The sequence below is a fragment of the Mya arenaria genome, chromosome 14, assembly GCF_026914265.1.
Source record: "Mya arenaria isolate MELC-2E11 chromosome 14, ASM2691426v1".
Lineage (NCBI taxonomy): Eukaryota > Metazoa > Mollusca > Bivalvia > Myida > Myidae > Mya > Mya arenaria.
The window spans coordinates 45567418-45588338 of record NC_069135.1 but is presented as its reverse complement, the minus strand read 5'-3'; the positions used below and the strand labels follow the sequence as shown (position 1 = coordinate 45588338).

At 34.4% G+C, this 20921-nt stretch overlaps 1 protein-coding gene across 6 annotated transcripts in view; it reads right to left on the bottom strand.

Annotated features, from left to right (window-relative positions):
• LOC128216947 (dedicator of cytokinesis protein 3-like) overlaps positions 1 to 13515 on the bottom strand; it is a 186104-nt gene extending 172589 nt beyond the window's left edge. For 5 of the 6 annotated variants that reach the window (XM_052923696.1, XM_052923698.1, XM_052923697.1 and 2 more), the window contains exons 1-3: positions 13381 to 13515; positions 9324 to 9419; positions 4722 to 4762 (exon numbers count right to left, since the gene is read on the bottom strand). In XM_052923696.1, coding sequence (XP_052779656.1) covers positions 4722 to 4762; positions 9324 to 9419; positions 13381 to 13429 — 186 coding nt within the window. In that variant the 5' untranslated portion in view covers positions 13430 to 13515. The remainder of the gene's footprint in view (positions 1 to 4721; positions 4763 to 9323; positions 9420 to 13380) is intronic. The other variant, XM_052923701.1, reaches the window with a different exon arrangement.
• Between the last annotated feature and the right edge of the window lie 7406 nt (positions 13516 to 20921).

Sequence of the window (20921 nt, the reverse complement as noted above, 5' to 3'; positions counted from 1 at the left end):
AATATATCATAATAATGATTTGGAGTATACCATACAAATTTTTGTGACATTAGTTGAACTTGTTATCGTTCGAGATCACTTTGCGCAATACTGCGAAATCAATGTACCAGTGAAGTTCATTCCAGTTCAATACCGTTCCCATGAGTATTTTATTTGCCCTTTCCATTGGCTTGAATCAATATGCAATTCTGTCACCTTAACGCTAATTGAGCATGTAGTGGCTATCATTGCCTATGTGTCCTATGCAATTCCAAATCCTCCTATGCAATTCCGTCATCTTAACGCTAATTGAGCATGTAGTGGCTATCATTGCCTATGTGTCCTATGCAATTCCAAATCCTCCTATGCAATTCCGTCATCTTAACGCTCAATGAGCATGTAGTGGCTATCATTGCCTATGTGTCCTATGCAATTCCATTACTTCCCAGCAGTCAAGGTAACACTCGCATTGTCATCACAACAGAATCAATTCCGCAAATCTGTTCTTTCACTTAATCAATTTCTTTTTCCATCATACTTTAAATACATGCATCTCTTGTTCATCTAGAATTGTTTGTGTGTGCATGTTACTTAGACAACTACTTAGCAATTTCAGCACACATAAAATAAAAGTTTCTATTTAATAGGTAAAAAAAATTTGATGTAATCACTTCTTAATTCTGTCATGCAAATAGTATGCAATGCATATTAATGACTATGAAATCCATGTATGTGGTGCATGTACTTCCAGAAAACTGAAGCCTTCAGGAGGTCAACACCACCATTAATTTTGCGGTATTGCATGATGTACTCAGCTTTGATGTACTCAGCTGTGCCGTAACATGCCTTCATGCCACTATCCCCAAAAACATTCAGAAGTTCTTAATGGACCATTGCCCTTTTGCCATGGCAATCATGAGGGGAGGAGCACACAAACGGTCAGTTGTGCTGAATATGAGATGTACCACAAATTGACCTTTAACTTTTTGGATGCTCTGTTCATTTCATCAGCCAATTTCAATGTATATTTACTGAATAATGACAAACAATCCAAGTCTTCATTAACGATGCTTAGCTCTTACTCATTCGTATACCACAACTAAACATGCTTGCAATTACACTGTGCCGTCTATCATAATATAGCAATGCTGCAATGACCCATAAAAATAAAATGTTCTGTATCACTGATTTAAGTTTGTCATTTTTATCTACCAGACCTAACTCTTACACATATCCAGACCATTACTAAAACTCATGCATCCATTAAACTGCCATTCCATGATAACAATACAATATATATACAGTTCATTTCCATTTTATGTCAAACTGAAAAATAGATATAATTCAGCAAAAAAAAGTATGTGTTCCAATATAATTTGTCAAACAAAATTGTCACTAGTGTCTTCCTTGCAATTGAAAATAAAACCATAAAATTTACCGCCATCAACTCTAAACATTTACATTACATTAAAACATTCCAGCCTTAGATATAGATTTAGCATTTCATTCAATATTTGTTGACATATCAAATGCATTCAACTTTAAATTGGTTTGTTACATTATTTCTTGACTGTCTTCTTCAGTCCATGAACTATTAAATTAAATTAAAAAGCGGTAGTTTGGGTTCAAAAGCAGTAGAAATTCTAATTCCTTTAATTTTCAGTCAAAAACAATGATGAAAACAAAGTAAACAAAAACTTGATATTTGTTACTATTTTTAGATTTTTGGAAAATACGCATAAAATATGTCATGGTTAAGAGACTTGTCAAATGTCAGTGTTTTATTGAGAAACAGAAGGAATATTGTAACCTCTGACTTGTAAAAAGAAGTTTATATTCAGAAGAGCTGCTAAAAATCAAATCAGATTGCCAAAACAGGTCGGAGTGTAAGTGCAGAGACTGCAGAATTGCATATGTCAATTTTCCCGCCAAAATGTCGTAAAATTTTATACACTGTAGATAATTAATAACACCTTGGAAATGTTGTTTTCTTTTTTGTTTTGACAGTTCTATAATGTCTTTTGTACCATACTGGCAACTTAGCAATGATCTCGGCCGAAGTGTAAAGTGATTTGACACGTTGTTAATTGCACCATGTTCTTAGAAGTGACAGATTAATATGGTATTTTAGCATGGTTGATAGAATTTTGAGGTTTTTAAATGAAAATTTAAGGCCAACTTAATAGAATTTTGAGTTTTTTTAAGAGCTTTAAATAACGGTAGATTTCAACAGGAAAGCGGTATGTAGCTTTGTTGATTTGGTATGTAAAAAATGTTTTCACCTGCATCATAACTACCACATTCTCATTCTTAAGATGGATAATTTATTCCATATGTTTTTCACAGACATTTTATGCTTAAATATTTCCACGTATCTAAGTTTAATAAATTAAAGTCAGGTGTGTAAGATTCAATATCTCGACATTGCATTTCTTACAGAACTGCAATATATTACTTTATGTTAATGTTTTCCTCGTTTTAACAATCGTGCTGGCAGCTTTTGCTTTTATCAGGTGTGCAAGTTTAATCATAAACACTGATAACACATTGTAACTAAATGTTTCATTCATACATTTATACATGTTCTTTCAGTGTATATGTTGATAATGTTAATACATATTACATGTGCATATACACATGTGTTTATTGCCAACCTCATCAAAACATGCGTAGTTTGCTCACATACATATTTCCAACACAGACAATTACTGAATGTATTACTACTTAACATTGATTTTGATATGTAAACAAAACATTCTACTACTCGTTTGTAAAAAAAACGCTTTTCATTTGCTATGTTATTCATTTCCATGTCCTGTCTGCATACAGATGTCATTTTTATATCAATTTTTCAACATTAACATGATATTCATTTCCATCGTGAAATTTATCCCTTGGAAACAATATTTACATCTTGTAGAATTAATGCCTGGATGTATTTAAAAAAGATGCATTAAAATATGCAATGACATACATTTCCTATCAACTCGTGTATCTACATTTCCTTTTCATCTACTTTGAAATAACAAACTTCCAAACCCTAAAAGGTTCAAAATATTCTACATACATTTCTTTTATCTTACACTGTATTTATGTTCTATGTGTATATATCTTGCCATATAAAATTGGCGCCGTCAACTCGTTCGCTGTTGTGAAACATATGAATCGCACCTCTCAACTTCGCAAGTGTGCTCCTATCAATTTGTTCCTAAAATTCCTGACAACATTTACGAAATTGCTTAGTTCGTAATTAACATATGGACTTTCTCTCGGGGCCACCGTTCCTCAGCGCTTTCAGCGCTTTGATTAAAATGGTATTCAAACAATGGGTTAGACACATGCTATTATAAAAGTGAAGGCATGGTTTATGAATTATAATTAAAGTCCTTTAGATATCTTAATAATATTTTAACAATCTGTTAACTAATAGTATAACGTGTAGGGTATTTCCCCAGGATACACGTGAACATTTGTAGCCCTGGACATACATAAATTATAAAATATAAATGTGAATTACATTTATTTTATTTACAAGGCAAGTGCAATTGTATACAAGATAATGTATTATTGGTTTCGCTAACATTCGCCAGATCTGTATGGAGTTCAACCAGATATTCCACGAACACTGATACATAATGTTTTAGGGAGCTCACCGTTCCATGTATGTGTACAACAAATATACTTACTACATCTCGTTTTCAACATCATTGACATTTATAATTAAGTTACAAAAATAGAGGGCACAAGAGCACCAAATGAAAAACTTTTTTATATTTATTAATAGGTATATATATGTGAAATTTCTGGTGTTTGATATTATTAGATATTATTAATATCAATTATAGGTAACCGTGGATTCAAATATGTCATAACCTGCTTCCAACTCTCTTTTTCGAAATGGTTAAGGCATCTATGTTTTATACTGTATACAGTTTTTATACTTATCAACAATTTCTTAACATTTTTCTCAAATGGAGAGATTGTTTACTTTTTGGCTCCATATTTATGAATAAAATCAGTCATGTATCCAGATGTACTGCAAAATTGATACCATTTGACTGTGCCTTTTTTAAGGTTGAATGCTCTGATAAACACAATCCAGTGTAAATCTCGGATTTGCAAATCTTTTAGAAAAAACGCAGTGCGAATAATTCAGGATTACGATTTACACATGAATAATTCAAGAGTTTACAAATGCCGGATTACGCCAGAGTTAATTTGCTGGTAGAAAAACTAGCCATAATTCTCTTGATCATTGTTATTTTTGCATAAACCAGCCACATTCCATGTGGCAATGTATGACAGATTACTGACTAAATACGACCGGATAGCTGGGGAAATGGGCCATGTTTTTACATTCCAGGTAGCCCCGCAGTGCCGGGTGAATACGGTGGTTTTGTCTACGCGCCAAAAATAGTGGGGAATGGGCCTTATCCAGGGTCACTGGGGTGCGGGGGCATTTGGCGGGGATTTTACCAGCAGACTGTCTCCGCAGGGCGGGGACTTTGTCTGGGCTTGGCTGGACCAAAAGAAAAAGTCCCCGCTATTCCTCCGACCCTGGGGGGGCCGTGGTTACAACTGACTGGTGTATTGACCAGTTATGGGTGAAGTTTTTGTTGCTATCCCTAAAAAAGCCAGTCACTTGAGTAGTATTAATGGAATGTGTATCAAAGACGCCATGGATAGAGTTATGTAAAACATTTTGTTAAATTGGCCTTTAAGAAGTGTTTATTTGTACTTACCAATTTATCCTTGTTTCTATATGTGGTCCCTCTGAACCATGCTGATAAAAAAGATAAACAGATTAAAATTCAACAAACCAGTTCTGACATCTGATATACACATGTATATCTTCCTTCTTTACTAGTGGTAATGTCTAATAGTTTTTCTTTCTTAATCCATCTATACATAGTTTTCCTTCTTATGTTTTATACTTTGTGGCACTATTTGAGCCTTACTAACACGAAGTTGTTGAAAACATATACAAATGAAATAAAACTAACACTAAGCTTTCTAGGACATTTTATACACCTAAATGAATGTTTAAGCATTATTTATTCGTAAAGAGTTTCTGTTGCAAATGGAATTTGGTCTGATTGCAGATTCACTGGGCATACTGATATAATGCTGCCTTCCTTCTTCTACAAATCAGTCAATTGTTTTAAACAATAAAATTCCCTGAGATCATACACACACAATAATGCATGGGTGAGTGAGGTTGGGAGATAATGGATCTGAATACACTGAAAGCCATCAACAAGTCACCCGACAACATATTACTAATAACATTGAGAGCATATGGTAAGCCATTACAAATTCTCCTTATGCTATACTGCTTATGACATAAAAAGCATTAGCCATTACCGTAAATGACTGGGTATTAGATGCACTTTTTTCCCTCAGATTTTGATGCAAAAAAATGCCTGCGTATAATACCCAGTAACAATTTTTTGAACTTTTTTTCTGAGGTCAATTTCAAGCCGAGAGTTTGTTTACATTTATGTAGAAAGGGATGTTACTCGCGTCATATTGATCGAGTATATACGGGTTAAAACGGCAGTTGAAGATGGGGATACGGTATATCGTAAGACGTTTATAATTTCAACAAAAATATTTTTCGATTAAAGTTACCATAAATCACCTAAGAGTTCGGACACTCTAAATATTTGGACACCCATAATTATTTCCCAAAATAATTTATTGTGCGTGCCTAATTTTCGGACACCCAAAGGACATCAATCATAACTTTCATAGTTACAAAGTTTCACAGACGAAGATTATTGATTTTTATCTTTTCAATGCCTGGCTAGATTACCTAACCGTATACACCACTGTGACAATTTATTTAGTTACTACCCATCCTAAACGATTTATTGCCTGTTGAAAAGGAAGTGTGATATATTTATTTGAGGATTAAACAAACAACAAGGGTGATCAAGGGATTAAGAAAACATCGACATGACATGTTTGTAAAACAATCTGCCAATAAACTTTCAAACTTGTACCACACTTATAGACTATATGAAGCAATAATCGTACAGTTATACATTAATCCTGCATAGCAATGTCCATGCTCTCCACGAGATCCTCGTGGGTATAACTGTTAGTTATGTGACGTCACACAGTGTGACTGTTTGATCTGAAGCCGATAGAATGTGTTTATTCAGTTCAGTGCATGTATAAAATGGTGTTTTAATTAACTTGATGAAGGATTTACACTTATAGGCGTAATAAATAAGTTTATGACCATTGATGACTACGGATAAATTAATAAGTGGTAAAAAGCAAACATGAAGAAAAAAAGCAGGTTAAACAAACATGTAAATAAAATGTAAAAATGATAATTTTCTATGTGTTCGGAGAGCGAAAAAAATAATTAATTTATGGTGTCCGAACTCTTGTGAATTACGGTATTCAATATTATTTTGAATAATAAATTGAATTAAACAATAATCAAACTTACATATAAAAAAGCAAAGTTGGGCACTGTCAAAATATTTTTTTGCATAACATAACTTTTCGTTCTCGACAGTATGGTTTTAAAGATAACCATCGCCATTTTCACGAAAAAAAATTTTTTTGGTCACTGTCAACAAACATGGTGGCTGAAAATGCCGGACGATTTTGACATTTTTTCTATGCGTCTTTTAACCAATAACAGATTAAAAGTTTTTTTCTCGGACTTTTCACAGATTTTTTCCCTGCGTCTAATACCCCCTATCATCTTATACCCAGTCATTTACGGTATTTTCTCCTAAACAAAACTGCTTATAACAGTAAGAGAATAACCTTTACTATTTCTTTCAACACCAAAGAGTTAATAATATTAAGGGCCTGCAGCGATGCAAAAGGCCATTGAATGACCAAATTTTAAAATGTTTAAAAACTCAATTTTTATTTAGTTTTGAGGTTCAGTGTTTAACAAGCAATTCATTTATCCGTTGTAACATGAAAAGCTGTAATTAGGAGTTGACCAATTCTTACAAAAGAATATTTTATCAGATTTCCAATCATAAGGCATTTACGTTTTTCCAGAAATGTCTTTAGGCCACACCAAATTGATCTTTAGTTCCTCGGATTTTTGCCAAAAAAAAATGGAGCGAGCGAGCGAAATAAAAATAAAAATAAATTTATTTTTTTTATCATTTTTCATTAAATATGAAGCGAGCGCAAGCGAAAAACATATTAAAAATGGACAAATTACACTTCAACCTATATTTAAACTCAAAATATCTGGTTCACAGGTAAAAAAATTGGAGCGATCGCATGAAAAAAATAAAAATATTTTTTTTACATTTTCAAAAAAACAGGTGCGGCGAATCCGAGGAACGAAAGATCAATTTGGTGTGGCCTTATACAAAAAGAATATGTTTATGAGTCAAATTTATCAGAACTGCCCAATCAACAATTTGTCTTGGGGCTTTGTGTTAATTGCAGCTATTTTATCTGTGCCAGATTACACTAAAGCGTCATGTTTTCATAACAGTATTTATACTATCAAATATTATGAACGATGCATGTACAATTATCTGTTGTTGTTGTTTTTTAAGACAACTATTTACTTGCTGAAAAAAACTAATACCACAAATATCCTACATTTCCTCTCCAAAGTATTTTACTTCAAAATGTTAAGACAAATTGTTTAACTAACTTTACCCATGTCACTCAGAACCGGCAAATACAATTATGAAGCTTTATTTCAGTTGTACATGTTAACATTATTATATTGCGTAATAATTTCACTTCGATACCATCTTGTTTACCGATGCATTATTAAACTCTTGTCTGTTGTAACAAATGTTACTATGGCAAATAAAGGTAATTGTTGTTGTTGTTTAAGATATACGCATTTTTGTAACCCGTAAATAAGTTCCATCCACTATTTTTCATTATTTTCCTGAATAACTATCTTATTTGACAAGATATCATCAACAACTCTCAAGACATTGTTGAAAAGGTAAAAAAATAAAACATGGAATTTTTTTAACGTTTTAGTTTTTGACCTTTCCCACCCACTTTTGCATTGTTGCCGGCCATTAAGAGCATAAACATTTACAAATACTTCTTACACCATGCTGCTTATGACATTGAGAGCATATACCATCACCAGTTCTTTCTATACTAAATTGTATATAGCATTAAGAGCATAAACCTTTACCCGGAGTCCTCCCTAAACCCTACTGAATATATAATGAAAGCCTACAACAGGATGCGACATTAATTTTTTATCAGGTGACCAGCAGGATCACCTACTTCTAAAAATTGGTGACCCGTAAAAAAAACAAGGTGTTCGGTAAAATTTTGCAATAAAAAACAATTAAATAATCTATTGTTTAAAAATAAACTAAGAATCATTCATTCTATAGTCTTTTTTAAGCCTTTCCTCACCAAGCTTTTATTTCTATGTAGGAAATGGCCCTGGAGCACCGCTTACAAATCGCGAGGGTTTAATGACATAATTCACATCACAAATATGTTAGGAAATATTCTCGTTCATACTGAAATTCGACTAACAGAACCTGTCTGTTATTTTGTTTCCACTTTATTTAAAATAATATCATTATTCATAAAATCAAGGGCTGACAATAATCTTAAATATCTGATAATGACGTTGTTTTTAAAGGAGACTAGCTTCTCTGTATGTACTTTATTAACCAAACACTGCAGAGAACGCTCTGACAGCCAGAACCATAAAATGACGTCACACCAGGCAGTGAGCGTCTGCTTTATACATTAAGAGATTGTTTATTTATCGATAAATTTCTGTTATTTATTTTTTATTTTCATTGGACAAAAAATTAAAATATATATGATATTACCACAGTGGTGGATCTTTACCAGTTCTTCCAATACAATACTGCTTATGACATTGAGAGCTTAAAAATTGACCAGTCCTACACCATACTGCTTATGACATTGAGAGCTTTAATCTTTACCAGTTCTTCCAACACCATACTGCTTATGACATTGAGCGCTTTAATCTTTATCAGTTCTTCCAACACCATACTGCTTATGACATTGAGCGCTTTAATCTTTATCAGTTCTTCCAACACCATACTGCTTATGACATTGAGAGCTTAAACCTTTACCAGTTCTTCCAACACTAAACTGCTTATGACATTGAGAGCTTTAATCTTTATCAGTTCTTCCAACACCATACTGCTTATGACATTGAGAGCTTTAATCTTTATCAGTTCTTCCAACACCATACTGCTTATGACATTGAGAGCTTTAATCTTTACCAGTTCTTCCAACACCATACTGCTTATGACATTGAGAGCTTAAACCTTTACCAGTTCTTCCAACACTAAACTGCTTATAACTTTAAGAGTTGAAACCTTTACCTGTTCTTCCTACACCATACTGCTCCAGTATGTGGACCGTCTCTCCAACACACAGAGGTAAACAGTGTCCACCACTTCCTTGGTAGTTGCAGATTGCTGAAAGTGAAACACAACAAATAGTAGTGAGTTTATGAGAAGTATTACTTTTCATAGAAAATATTTAAATGGGATAAAATAAAAAATTGATAACTATTATATTTCAGTAATGATTTCTATTTAATATAAAACATGTTAACTTGCCTGTCTCCAACAGTTCCTTGAAAGAAACTTACCTAAAATATATGGTGGAAATGCACCATTTTCAAAATTTCTATTGACTTCATAGCCTTGGCAATGACTGTTTAAGTCATCTTAGTGTTTGCTAATGAAAACATTGCTAGGAGACAGCCATTCATGCTTGATATAGCTCTTGGCATGGGCTGTGAGACAGCCATTAATGCTTGAAATAGCCCTTGGCATGGGCTATGAGACAGCCATTCATGCTTGATAAAGCCCTTGGCATGGGCTATGAGACAGCCATTCATGCTTGATAAAGCCCTTGGCATTGGCTACGAGACAGCCATTCATGCTTGATATAGCCTTTGGTATGGGCTATTGGGTAGCCATTCATGCTTGACAGAGCTCTTGGCATGGGCTATGAGACAGCCATTTATGCTTGACAGAGCTCTTGGCATGGGCTATGAGACAGCCATTTATGCTTGACAGAGCTCTTGGCATGGGCTATGAGACAGCCATTCATGCTTGATGAAGCCCTTGGCATGGGCTATGAGACAGCCATTCATGCTTGACAGAGCTCTTGGCATGGGCTATGAGACAGCCATTCATGCTTGATGAAGCCCTTAGCATGGGCTATGAGACAGCCATTCATGCTTGACAGAGCTCTTGGCATGGGCTATGAGACAGCCATTTATGCTTGACAGAGCTCTTGGCATGGGCTATGAGACAGCCATTTATGCTTGACAGAGCTCTTGGCATGGGCTATGAGACAGCCATTTATGCTTGACAGAGCTCTTGGCATGGGCTATGAGACAGCCATTTATGCTTGACAGAGCTCTTGGCATGGGCTATGAGACAGCCATTTATGCTTGATGAAGCCCTTGGCATGGGCTACGTCAGACAGCCATTCATTTACTTATAGATGGTGATCTTAAATAAAAAGTATTCCAGTCATGGGGTGACTGTTCTTTTAAGGTTAGCAATTTTAGCAACATTTTTGTTGTTTTGTTTTGGTTATACAATATTAGTGGCCAAGTGCCACTTAGGATTAAATAATTAGAGAAAATAAGAGATTATATAACTATGATCACTGACTCAACATATGCTAATGAGGTAGATAAGTGGGCGGAGCATAGCGCTTTGCAAACAGTACCTGAGCACTTGTCGGATTATACTTGAGGAACAACTAAAGAAATACTGAACATTTTCAAATAAAATTTCACATGAAGAATATAAAGCTCCTGTTTTTTAAATAAAAGTGATGCAAGAATTTTAAAATTAAATGGCGTTTAGCGAAAAATTGCAGGTTTAATGTGTCAATACTAATTGTCTTATTACCATTTAGCTTTTAAGAGAGAACATTTATGAAAGTAACATGGTCAGCATGGTTATTTTGTTTAAGAATTTTTTTTTTAAAGAATGAAAATTATTAGTATATAGAGCAACATAGAATTAAAGAAAGACATGTGATATATGCTAATATGGAAATGACGATGAATGTGCTCAATTTAGATAATATATTTTTGGCTTTAATATTGCATTTAGTTATTGCGATAAATGCATGTTTTTATCATTCTGGCCTAAATTTCTTGACACATTGCAAAAGTATATATTTCAAATGGTTTATTATAATTATCATAAATTATATTTCATATTCACTTGGTCTTAAACCTCTAACTGAAGTAAATATAACACAAATTATAGAAAATATAAATATAGTGAGCTTAGCTTAATCATGTTAAAAGGAATATCAATATGTTTTAAGCTTTCTTGTTCATTTCTAGGCAAAATTAGATTTGTCAATTTTAGTTTTTCACCATTTAAGAATGGGGCGGGGGCTTTTCAGATAGGGAATAAATGTGTCATTTAACTGAAAGTTTTTCTCCCTGTACATGTATATAAATCAGGTTACAGATACAAAGACTGTCTAGTGAGTAGCCAATGATGGTTTTTTTATTAGTGTAAATTGTGAGCCAAACAGGGTCAACAGATCCCTTCATTATTAAGAATGCACATCCGCCGCCTACAAACGGACCATTACATTACTTTCACCTAATTTGCATATTACCAACCAAGTTAACATCCGTTATGAACGTACTTCCGTTTATAACGGAATGTTATTATGAATGCACATCCGGACCTTCACACTATGAACGCACATACACCGCCTACAGCGGACCGCTACATTATTATGAACGCACATCCGCCGCCTACAAGCGGACCGTTACATTACTTTCACCTCCGAGAAGACTCATACGGAGTCTTGGCCTGGGAAATTTGTGGGTAAGGCAACTCCGTTCCGGCAGTTGTCAACATCCCACCGCTGCCACCATTTGTAACGTGCGCCGTCAAACAAACACCAACAGATCCCTTCAGAGAAAATCATGCTCGACCCTGAAGGGGTCCACTAGTCTTTATATACACTAAATTCTCTATTCACACAGAGCCCGGGCTTTGCTAATTTGCATATTACCAACCAAGCTAACATCCGTTATGAACGTACTTCCGTTTATAACGGAATGTTATTATGAACGCACATCCACCGCCTACAGCGGACCGCTACATTATTATGAACGCACATCCGCCGCCTACAAGAGGACCGTTACATTAGATCCCTATTTATAGACATGAAAAAGTCTTTCATTAACCTATACCAGTTATATGGATGTGTTAAATTGGCTTTAGGGTTTGAAATGATTTCGGTATATGAAGTCAGAGGTGTTGAATTGTCGAGGGGATAATATGATTCAGGTTGAAATGTCCTCATTCCCCATAGCTACAATAAAGAGCGATTAAGGATACATTATTACAGGGATTATTTTGACATTTCTTATAAATGTATCCCTGTAACGCTACAACACAACGGGTGAAAGAATGTATATAGTAATATCATGCATCAATGTTGAATAATAATGACAACATTGATCAATATATACCGGACAGTGATCTAACCCAGATTGAATTCGTCATTCGAGTTGTTATTTTCGCATAAATATATTCTGGGTCACGAATATCATTTTATACATGTACACAACCTGTCAGATTTGTCCCAGATTTACAGATATTGGGATACTTAATAAACAATCAACACATGTAAGTGGTTTATAACATATATGAACATGTTTTTTGACAGAATGACATATATAAATATGTGTTTATTAGTAGGCAATAATATTTTCGTAGAAATTTAAATTTATAACGGGAATGATTTCAAAATTGTGGCCGTTAGGATTCTCTGCGCAAGGACCGTTTGCTACTTCTTGCTGGGATGGTGGATGTCACAAGTCTGCCATATACTAAAAAAAAACGTTGACGGCTGTTTGACTATCATTCCCCATCCCGTCTCCATGGCCTAGACGTTAAGTGTCCGCCTACGGAGCGGGAGGTCATGGGTTCGATCCCTGGCCGTGTCACACCAAAAAGATGTTAAAAGTTGGTACAAGTAGCTCCCTTGCCTGGCGCTTGGTATTTAAAGAGTAGTGCTTGGAAATGTGGTGTACTCGGTACTGGTTTAACCCAGGAAAGTTGTATCCTGTGCATTGGTGCTTTACACTGAGCACGTAAAAGAACCAAGGGTTCTCTTCGGAAAAAGAGCTAGGGTGTAGCAAACGGACTTCCTTGTATCCCAACACTGTCTCTTCAGCGTGCTGTCCCTTCAGCAAAAACAAAGGACCCCGTTGGAAATAAGTGCTTGCACTTTCACGGGTTATCCTTGAACATAAGATCTAAATAAATACATACAATGATACATACATACAAACTGGTAAATGAGCAAAGGGGAGTCTAATAAGCTTGAACTAGCAAGACGTTTTTAAGAATAATCTAAAATGACATTACGTACCGACACCATATTTATTCGTTGAAGGAATCCAGTGGTAATTTTCCACCATTGTCAGTAAATTTAAATTTTACTGAGACATTATTCAGTCAAGTTATTTTTACTTCCTGATTGAAACCTCAGTCAGATTTGTTTCGGTTATGCACCACTATGTTTTAGGGTATGACTAAAATACGAAAATATGCTATTTTCGAGAAAATATGGTTATTTTCGCGAAAATAGGATTTTTGACTAAAATACGAAAATAAGGTTATTTTGGATGAAATGAAGTTATTTTTGCGAAAATAAGATTTTGATCTATATCTGAAAATAGGGTTAGTTTTGGCGTAAATGGCAATTTTGACAAAATTATAGTTAGTTTTTGGCTAAAATAAAGTTATTTTGGCGAAAATAATATCTTGATAAAAAATCTGAAAATAGGGTTATTTTTGCGAAAATAACATTTTACACAAAAATATAGTTCGTTTTTGGCGAAAATGAGATTTTGATAAAAATCTGAAAATAGGGTAAGTTTTGGCGAAAATAACGTATTTGACAAAAATATAGTTCGTTTTTGGCTAAGTTATTTTGGCGAAAATAAGATTTTGATAAAAATCTGAAAATATATATAGGGGGACTTTTGGCTATTAAAATAAAGTTATTTTCGCGAAAATAACATTTTCGACAAAAATATAGTTAGTTTTGGGAGAAAAATAAAGTTTTTTGGCGAAAATGAAATTTTGATAAAACACTTAAAATGTGGTTAGTTTTTGGTGAAAATAAAGTTAATAACCGAGAAAATAACCTTTCTTACAAAAATATAGTTAGTTTTTGGCGAATTTTTTTTTTTATAATAATCTGAAAATAACGATTATTTTGGGCTAAAATAAAATTATTTTCGCGAAAATAACATTTAAAGAAATATATATACATAGTACGTTTTTGGCGAAAATAAAGTTATTTTGGCTTGGCGAAAATGAGATTTTGATAAAAAAAAATTAGTCATACTGGGTGAGTACCTAAATCGGAAAACTTTCGGCACTATTTTTGAAATATTTTTAGTTAAACCTGCACCACTACTACATTTTTTCCATCAGCATACTAGGATTCAAGACCAATTGGTTGATATAAATGGCATTTTTCAAGAAACTACCAATCTGTATGAAAAGTACTTTATTCACCTCACAGTCTAGGACTGCCATTTTTGTCATCGGAGTAACTAAATATGGAACAGTTTTAATTCGTATTTACTTTTATGTATTCTTTTAAAATTATTGCTCCATGATTTGTTTAAGTAAATTAATAATTTATGTTATTTCCAGCTTGTTTTTTTGGTCATTTTTGTCAGTAAAATTTGATGATGTCAGTAAAATACCGGCTGTACCAGTATGCTGTGATTGTGGCAAGCATGGAGTCTTCCCCCGCATGCCATATATTCGACATTTGAACATGAAAAACCTTAAATGATAGCAGTATTTGAAATCCTTACCGGAGAATCGTGTGTTTGAAGTTTGCCCATCCGCTATTGATCAAATTTTATTAGAAGATAAATCTCTTTAATCTGTTGTATAATCTTGTTTTATTCGTGAATAACCAATACAAGATATGAAAACTGTTGTTTATGAGCAATTGATATAAGAGTATTTTTAATGGTTCCTGTATTATATTATTATTATTGTAGAATTCGTTGAAAAGTGAAAAACATATATTGCTTTAGATATTTAATAAATTGTGACGTGTGATTTGGATTATAATATTACGTGGATTTGTGTTTAGTTAGTTCAAGTACTTGTGTTCATTTATAGACAGTTTAGTTTTTGTGAGTTTAACCTTTGACTTTAATTTTTAAACATTTTCATTATGGCTTTAATAGTTGGACATTCTCAGACAAAATACTTAAATTAGGTGGTTTAACTCAGTACCCAGTGTTCTCTTACTCTGCATTTACCGTGCGCGACTTCCAGTAGAAAAAAGTCTAGAGTTCTATGAGTTGGTGCCACACAAGTCGGTAATTTATGTAGTGGAATTATATATTGTATTAGTTGACAATGGTATGCTAGATATATGACGTACTTAAAAAATGTCAGCTACTGTTTGGCTATTTTAATGTTTATTCTTAAGAATGTTTAATTTGAATTATGTCACATAATGACGGCTTTTGTAATGAATTATGAATTGAGGTATATTTACTATGATAAATTGATAATTGAATGCAAATTAAAACGAAAATGAACCTGACCGAATTGTAACTACTACAATCCTTTCCATTATAACAATCAAGCGAGAAATTGTCTCTAAAGACCTAATAAAACTGCCACGAGTCGAATTTGTGTACTGTATTTAAATTATATTAATTTGGGTACAAATAATGTTGAATTAGTGAACGATATTTTTTTCATATATGAAGTCATCAATATTTTTTTTTTACATTCATACAGCTGAGCTAAAAGACTATATGTAAATCATGTTCAAATTACTTGATAATGTTTCAAAAGATCAACTTTATGCAATCCATATCATTATAATGTATCGAAATATCATGACTCGTAGCAGTCATTTATTCCTTAATACTTCATCGAATAATGAATTGATTTCATTTGCTATAAACATTCTGGAATGTTGATGATGTATTGACATTTTATATTCAAAGGGTACGTTATGTTTACAAGTTCAAGTACTTGTACACAAAATGAATACTATTGCTCTTAAACTTAACCTGACATGTATTTCTTATCGCTGGCTGGTCAGCCATTTTCGAGCTTTGCTAACCAGGATCTTAGATGTTGTTTTATTCGGAAATAAAACATTTTCAAAGTTAATGCATATATGTTACAATAGATGGATACATTTGATCATTTGTGAAACTTAATGACATAGTGTAATTGGAAACAAGTATTTCTTAACGCTGACCAACCTGGTCAGCCTTTTTCGAAATTCAAACGCTGGTCAGCCTTTTTCGAACTTTGCTGACCAGGATCTTAGATGTTGTTTTATTCGGAAATAAAATGTTTTCAGACGATTGCACTTGTTGTCGACGCCAATGACATTGGACGTAGGTCAGCAGCCGCAATTGTACAGGACATAATTAAGACAGTTATGTCTCACCCTTCATACCGTGTGTCCACATGGAATGATCCTGCTTTAGGAAGTCCTTCATAGAAGGCGGAACCTGTTCCATGAGCAGACAGGACATCGCGTAGCGTTCGAGACAGGGTTTTTGGACCACTGGAATGCGGTCGCGGTTGAGACAAACTCCCTGATGCGCGAGCTGTCAAAGTCCATTTCTTGGCTGCAGACGATTAGTCAGTGTGAGTTCCACTCCACGTTTGGGGTCAGTCGCCGCCTCATGTCAAGGGATGGGCTTCATCTCAGCTTCGAAGGAACCGAGATGCTCGCCAACAACATCGAGACTGCAATCGATGAGTGCATGCCGTCGGCGACTCTACCTCCATCTACTGCGGTTGTTTCGGCAGCGGATCAACATCCATTTACTGTGGTTGTGTCGGCAGCGGTTCGACCTCCAACTGCGTGGCCACCGGCAGCTCCTGTGGTCGTATCTACTTCGTGGATAACAGTTCGTCCCCGCAGTGGTCGGGCCTCATCACGGAAGTTGATCAAAGGTCGGGCTCCGAGGAAGATGCTCTTCAAACGGGAAACGCACTTCCAGTCGGCACTGAAAAAGCGGGTCGAGTACGAAGGCACCAGGGACCTTCCGTCTGCACCAATATCGTCTTCGTCGGGTAGGAAGGTCATCAGTCGTTCGTCTCCGGGTCCGAAGGTCAGCAGTCTGATGTCGTCAGCCAGTAGTGTCTTTCTGCGTGATGTACTGCGTGATGTAAATGCAGTCTTAGTTCTGATTTGTGCAATGCTGAAAGTGGAAATATCACTTCTGTGTCTCTTAATTAGTGCGTGTGAAAATGTGTATAATTCTGTAGTAGGAAATGCTATTAAGTCTGGTGTTACTTGTGAAGATGTGTTCAATTCTGAAAGTGTATCCCTTAGTGCTAGTGTAAATGTGTGCAAATCTGTGTCTCTTGATATTGCCGCGGGTGGGGCAGATACTCCCATATTTTCAACGACTGGCCGATTCTTAACATACGGGGAAGCCTCTTGCATCTTAGAATCAAACTTACCTGACTGTACAACGACTGAACCTCCATACAAACCGAAGGAAGGTAGTGTATATTTATTTAGTGATTCAGGTAATGTAGATAATAAAAACGATTGGAAGGCTGATGGGTACACTTGGAAACATAACGGTCGGAAAGAATACACATTTGAGGGAAAAGTAATTGAAAAAATATTCTTTAAAATAAGAAACCAAAAAGTTTTTAGTAATGAATTTCAAAAACATACCTTTCGATATTTAGACAATGACTTTAATTGCAAAACTGTGGTAATTTATTACGGTAATTTAAGTGCCTATAAGTCCATGCCGCATGGAAATAGAACACGCAACTGTACGTAGGCCTTACAAACGAACAAAACCGTCGGTCATAGAAGGAATTAATCAAAGTGCTGAAAGCACTGACGGACTAGGGCTTCATTTAGGGGAATGTTGACAACCATGTTCTAAGCATTGAAAGAATCGGCTCACATCACAAGGGGTCACTGTTTAATGGGCTAGCTTAAACTTTAGACTAAAACTGCTTGCAAGCTGCAAAGGAAATTTGAAAAATCTAGTTAAGTGTGTGTATAGTGAGGGGGTGGGGTGGGGGGCTAAAGCGTTGAATCAGATAAAGTCATAGTTCTTTTGAATTTCTCAAAGTCGTTAAATCAGACTTGTACAAATTAATTTACGTGGTTGGCACACATACTTCTTTAATTTGATAAAATCCTTTTATATCAAAGTTCTGTTATTTGCAGTTTCAGAGAAGATTTTCAATGATGTAATCATATACTATATAGAAAACCTGTCACCTCTTTTTCAGGGGAGCTTTAAACCACAGGGCAATACTTTGAACAATCTTTGTAAAAGACATCTACATTGTACACCTATGTCAGACTTCATACACAATGCTATTAGGAAGTAGTTTTTATTTAAATAGTGAAGAATTAGTTTCTCCCTCTTAATTTGTGCTTGGTATTCAATTCATATAACATGTTACCATGAAAACTTAGTGCTGTTGATAAATATTAGGCACTGCCTTCTGTCTTATGCTATTCATATTACTGCTGCAGACTTTTGTACATAGCAAAGCAAGTTGAGTAGACTAAGATGAGATGAAAATCGTTTTTAAAGTATGAAATATTGAAATGTTTTTTAAATACTTTGACCATCAAATTTCATAACATGGTGTCAGCAGTTCATCACACTGCTAGTGAGAATGGAAAATCCAAACATAATTTTATTCTTTATTATATACCCATCATCAATCCACATGCAATACATATCACAAAATACTTAAACCCATATTCCGCTCCAGTGCAATATGGCCATATACCACTCTTGTGACGTCACGTCATAACAACTGTCAAGTATGTTGCGCAATGTTTAATTGACGTCATTAAACCAATGAGTGCATCCTTAAAATGAAATTTATTACGCAAAGATATGGCTTCTAAGTGATCTAATCAGTAATGTATAATAAAAGGGTTATTAGTACTGCGTTTTGATCCGGATATGGCGGAATGTCATATTTGATTCTGGTAGTTTTTTTGTAGATTTTGATTTTACTCGGCTTGTGCCTTGTGAAATCTGAATCTGCAAAAATCTACTTGAGTCGAATACAACCTCCTGGATCAAAACGCAGTACTTATAAGTTATAACCCTATTATGTACAAAACCTGTTACCCTGTGGACAGAGCATCTTTAACCCACAGGGCCATTGTAAGTTTGAACAATCATTGTAAAAGACAACTACATACAAGATGCTTAAGGAAGTAGTTTGGAAAAATTAAGGAATATTTTCTCTATCTTAATTTGTATGCATTAGATAACTCAATATATGCAGCAGTTGGCCATTCTTGTACTGTCCTCTGTCACTGTCCTGATAGCTCCCTATCTCAATAGATGCAAAAGGTTGTAGGTTCATGATTCTCCTGGTCCAATATGTCATACAGAAAGAAGATGTTGAATGTAGAATCAAGAAGCTTTCTTTTCAGGCACTCCAATAGTACTGTAACATTTGGAGTGCCAATAATTTGTTGGATTCCTAGGCAACAGGTATCAGGTGTTGCAGTACATTTGGCAAATACTTTTCACCCGTCCTTGTAAATCTAAAAAGCTTTCATTTCGCAAAAGTAGTTCATATAACTATATTAAGGTTGCTAAATCAGAGTTTGAATAATTCTGAAAACTAGATGTGCCTTAAATTCAGCAATTTGAACTCCAACTCATACTGTCAATTAAGCTGGTTAATCAATACAAACAGTTCTTGCGTTGGAAAATACAATGTATTAACATGTATTTTTTCTTGCCCTGACTCCATCCAAGCCTTAAATCTTATAGATCAATATGTACATGGGGCTATGTGTAATATCAATGAGAACTATAAATTATGTTCAATTTAGTGCCACTTATGATATTTCATTCCACACACAAAAACACTTACATGTTCTTTAAAACCAATATCCTATGTTATGATAAAACCATTGCCAAGTTGGTAATTTGAAAAGACAATAAATTATATCTGGTCAGGGTTTGACATAGTCTTTCTAGACAGCTGGAGTTGTTTTGCAGTTACTTTGAAAATCTTCAAAAGCTAAACTGAACAAGACTGGAGCAAAAAAACTCACAATACCAAAAGGGGTTTTAAAGACTTACGAGATCATTCTCACATCACCTATACCATTAGTTCTTATCTACAAACTTAAGTCAAAATAATCATTTATGTTTTACATAAATATTGCAATGAATAAAACATATTGCAATAAGTGCCAATAACATAGCAATCAAGTATGATCACTATAGGCCTAAACATGAGATTTCAGCATTGTCCTGATAAACAATAAATAACTTTACTTAATAATTTTCTCATTATTTACGCAAGCTGAAAAAAATGGTCTCTTTTTGAATACTTCACATAGTTCATGGCATTCTTTATTCAAACTAACATTTCGCTTATTATTTCAATATTCAATTATTTTGTAAACATTCATAAATGATGGTTAAAGTTAACATTCATGCTAATGAGTAATCATGCCTACCAAAAGCACCTGACCGACCAATCAGTATCCAATTTTGGCAGGGCTTATTGGTGGTTCATTGAAATCAACCTTGACCTCCCACAATCTGCACTGATCAACAGTAGTTAATGAATTGTTTCAATTGTTCTTATTTTCATAAACTTAGAAAACAACTGCAGTGAATAAAGTTTATTCCTCATCACTGAGAGAAAGTTTAGAAAAATGAACGAAGCCGAGTTACATCTAGTAGGATATCATATCCTACAAATGTATGCATTATTTTATATACTAGTAACCGTATTTAGTAAATGTTAAATTTTTGAAAGTCTAAAAAGTTTCATTTTTTTTGTATATCAAAGAACATTTGTGTGTATAATTTTGATGATATTTTGTGATTCATTTAATTTCATCCTTGTTTCATTTAGTGTTCAATCCCA